Raw genomic sequence first — 2,130 nt, forward strand, 5'->3', positions numbered from 1 at the left:
GCAGAAGAGAAATAGTGACATCTTATCTATCTTCCTTTTCATGAGGTTTTGAATTCTAACCTTTGTTTTTTTATATATAAAAAAAAAAGGAAAAAACATATTTACCAAGATGAAATTAAAGGGTTAGATTTTTTTTATTTGACAGTTTTCAATTTCAAAGAGTATTTTTTTGACTTTTGAACGGTCTTGCAATTGCAACCGGCTTTCATGAGTGAGTGGTTGTGATCAAATCCCCAATTTTCGTAACACAACCGTACAAAGTGTTGACCCTTCAAGTTTTAATGGCACACGCAAATCTCCCAGAGGACCTCGACAATCCTCGCCCCAAGAGATAAGCTTGTTTCTCTATAGATACACTTGTTCATAATTTATTATACAATTAATTGATTTTTAACAACGTAATTAATCAAATTAACTAATCAACCAAGCCAAAACTCAGTCTGTCCTCCCGGGACTCCCTGAAGCCAGGAAAACATCGGAACGTTCATTTAGCTGACCCCGACCCCCTATAATCACTTCCAACTATTTGTTAATTTTGTTGACTTCTTTTATCAAAGACCACAAGCCCCCATTGTCCCACTTCAAAGTCTGCACTTTGCAACCGCGTACCGACCACATCTGCCTTCTCACAACGTAATACGCGCGCGCGCGCATTTACACCCACTATATATATGTACACCATAGGCCAAGCCTGCCTGTCGACAACTTGATTCTCCGAACACCAAAAACAGAAGATCTTGAAGTCCAGTATTTTTCTGTAGCCGGAAGTGTGTAACTGAAACACCAAAGACCCTTTTCTTAAAGCTTCATTTTAAGGTCGCCCGTCTGTTCAGATTTCATGATTTTCACTTTGACCGCCATGAAAAGGCTTAGAGGTTTCAGGATTGGACGCAAGAAACTAGCAAGATTCTTCAAATGGATAGCCCGACCCAGAAGAAAACCCGCCCGTTTGAGTTCCATGGACCTCCCAAGAAGGTCCTTCAACTCCATTTCCAAAATCCTGGACATGGCTCGATGTCTGCAACGTGGAGCTAAGACTCTCTGTTTTCCGCATTCGGATCCGGGTTACATCAGATTGGGCCATGCGAAACCGATGGAGGTACCTAAAGGACACATGGCCGTGTACGTGGGACAACCAGATGGAGATACGAAGAGGGAATTGGTGCCTGTCATTTACTTCAATCACCCACTCTTTGGAGAGCTATTAAAGGGAACAGAGCGGGTATACGGGTATAATCATTCGGGTGGGATCACGATACCGTGTGGGTATTCGGAGTTTGAGAAGGTAAAGGTGAGGATTGCCGCATGGAATAATTGCCACAAAAGTAGAGGTTACAGTTTACAGAGAAGGCACCATAAGTATTGGTGATATTCATGTCGTTGGTGGGGCTTCTTGAATTTGTACCACAAAGATTTCTATTTTCCATTTGGGAAAATTCGATTCCAATAGTTTTTATTAATAGAAGAAGTGAAATGATTGCTTTTAATGATATACTAGATTTGTGCTCCGCAAGCGAGCCGATCAATTTTTTTTAACCAGAAAAAAAACAAGGAGAAGATTATATTTAAAAAAAATGAGTTAAATTTTAATTAGTTTGATAATAAAATAAAAAATAGGCAATGATAATAAAAAAATTAAATAAAAAAAATATTGTCCCGAACAAATTTGAGTTAAAACATGAAATTTATGATCTAGACATGAGATATGTCTAGATTACATGTCTATCATATATCATAAATCAAGAGGTCAAGATAACTCGATAAAAAATAATAATAAATAAAAACTAAACTAAAAAAATTAAAAAAAAATATAGATCAAGATATTTATAAGCGCAACACGGGTCATTTTGTAATAGAAATTAACAAACACATAAAACTTATTGAATAAAATAAAAGGAAAACAATAATTTCTAAGGTTGAACACATTAAAAATATCATAAAAAATATATATTTTTTAATTTTTTAAAATAAATTAATTTATATGAAATATTATAAAAAAAGTGCAAATAAATCATATTAACATAATAAAACATTAAAGACCCAATATAATTAAAAAATAATCATTATTTAAAAAAGACTAAATCATTCAAGGAAATGACATTGGAGGGGTATAAATTAAAAAACAAACTT

At 34.7% G+C, this 2,130-nt stretch overlaps 1 protein-coding gene across 1 annotated transcript; it reads left to right on the top strand.

The window, feature by feature from the left end:
* The first annotated feature begins 614 nt into the window (after positions 1-614).
* On the top strand, positions 615-1,487 carry LOC133702414 (auxin-responsive protein SAUR36-like). Its single transcript, XM_062126766.1, has one exon. It carries the CDS (start codon positions 839-841, stop codon positions 1,367-1,369), a length of 531 nt encoding a protein of 176 aa, XP_061982750.1. The 5' UTR covers positions 615-838; the 3' UTR covers positions 1,370-1,487.
* The last annotated feature ends 643 nt before the right edge of the window (positions 1,488-2,130 follow it).

This window comes from Populus nigra, chromosome 8 (assembly GCF_951802175.1).
Source record: "Populus nigra chromosome 8, ddPopNigr1.1, whole genome shotgun sequence".
NCBI classification, from domain to species: domain Eukaryota; kingdom Viridiplantae; phylum Streptophyta; class Magnoliopsida; order Malpighiales; family Salicaceae; genus Populus; species Populus nigra.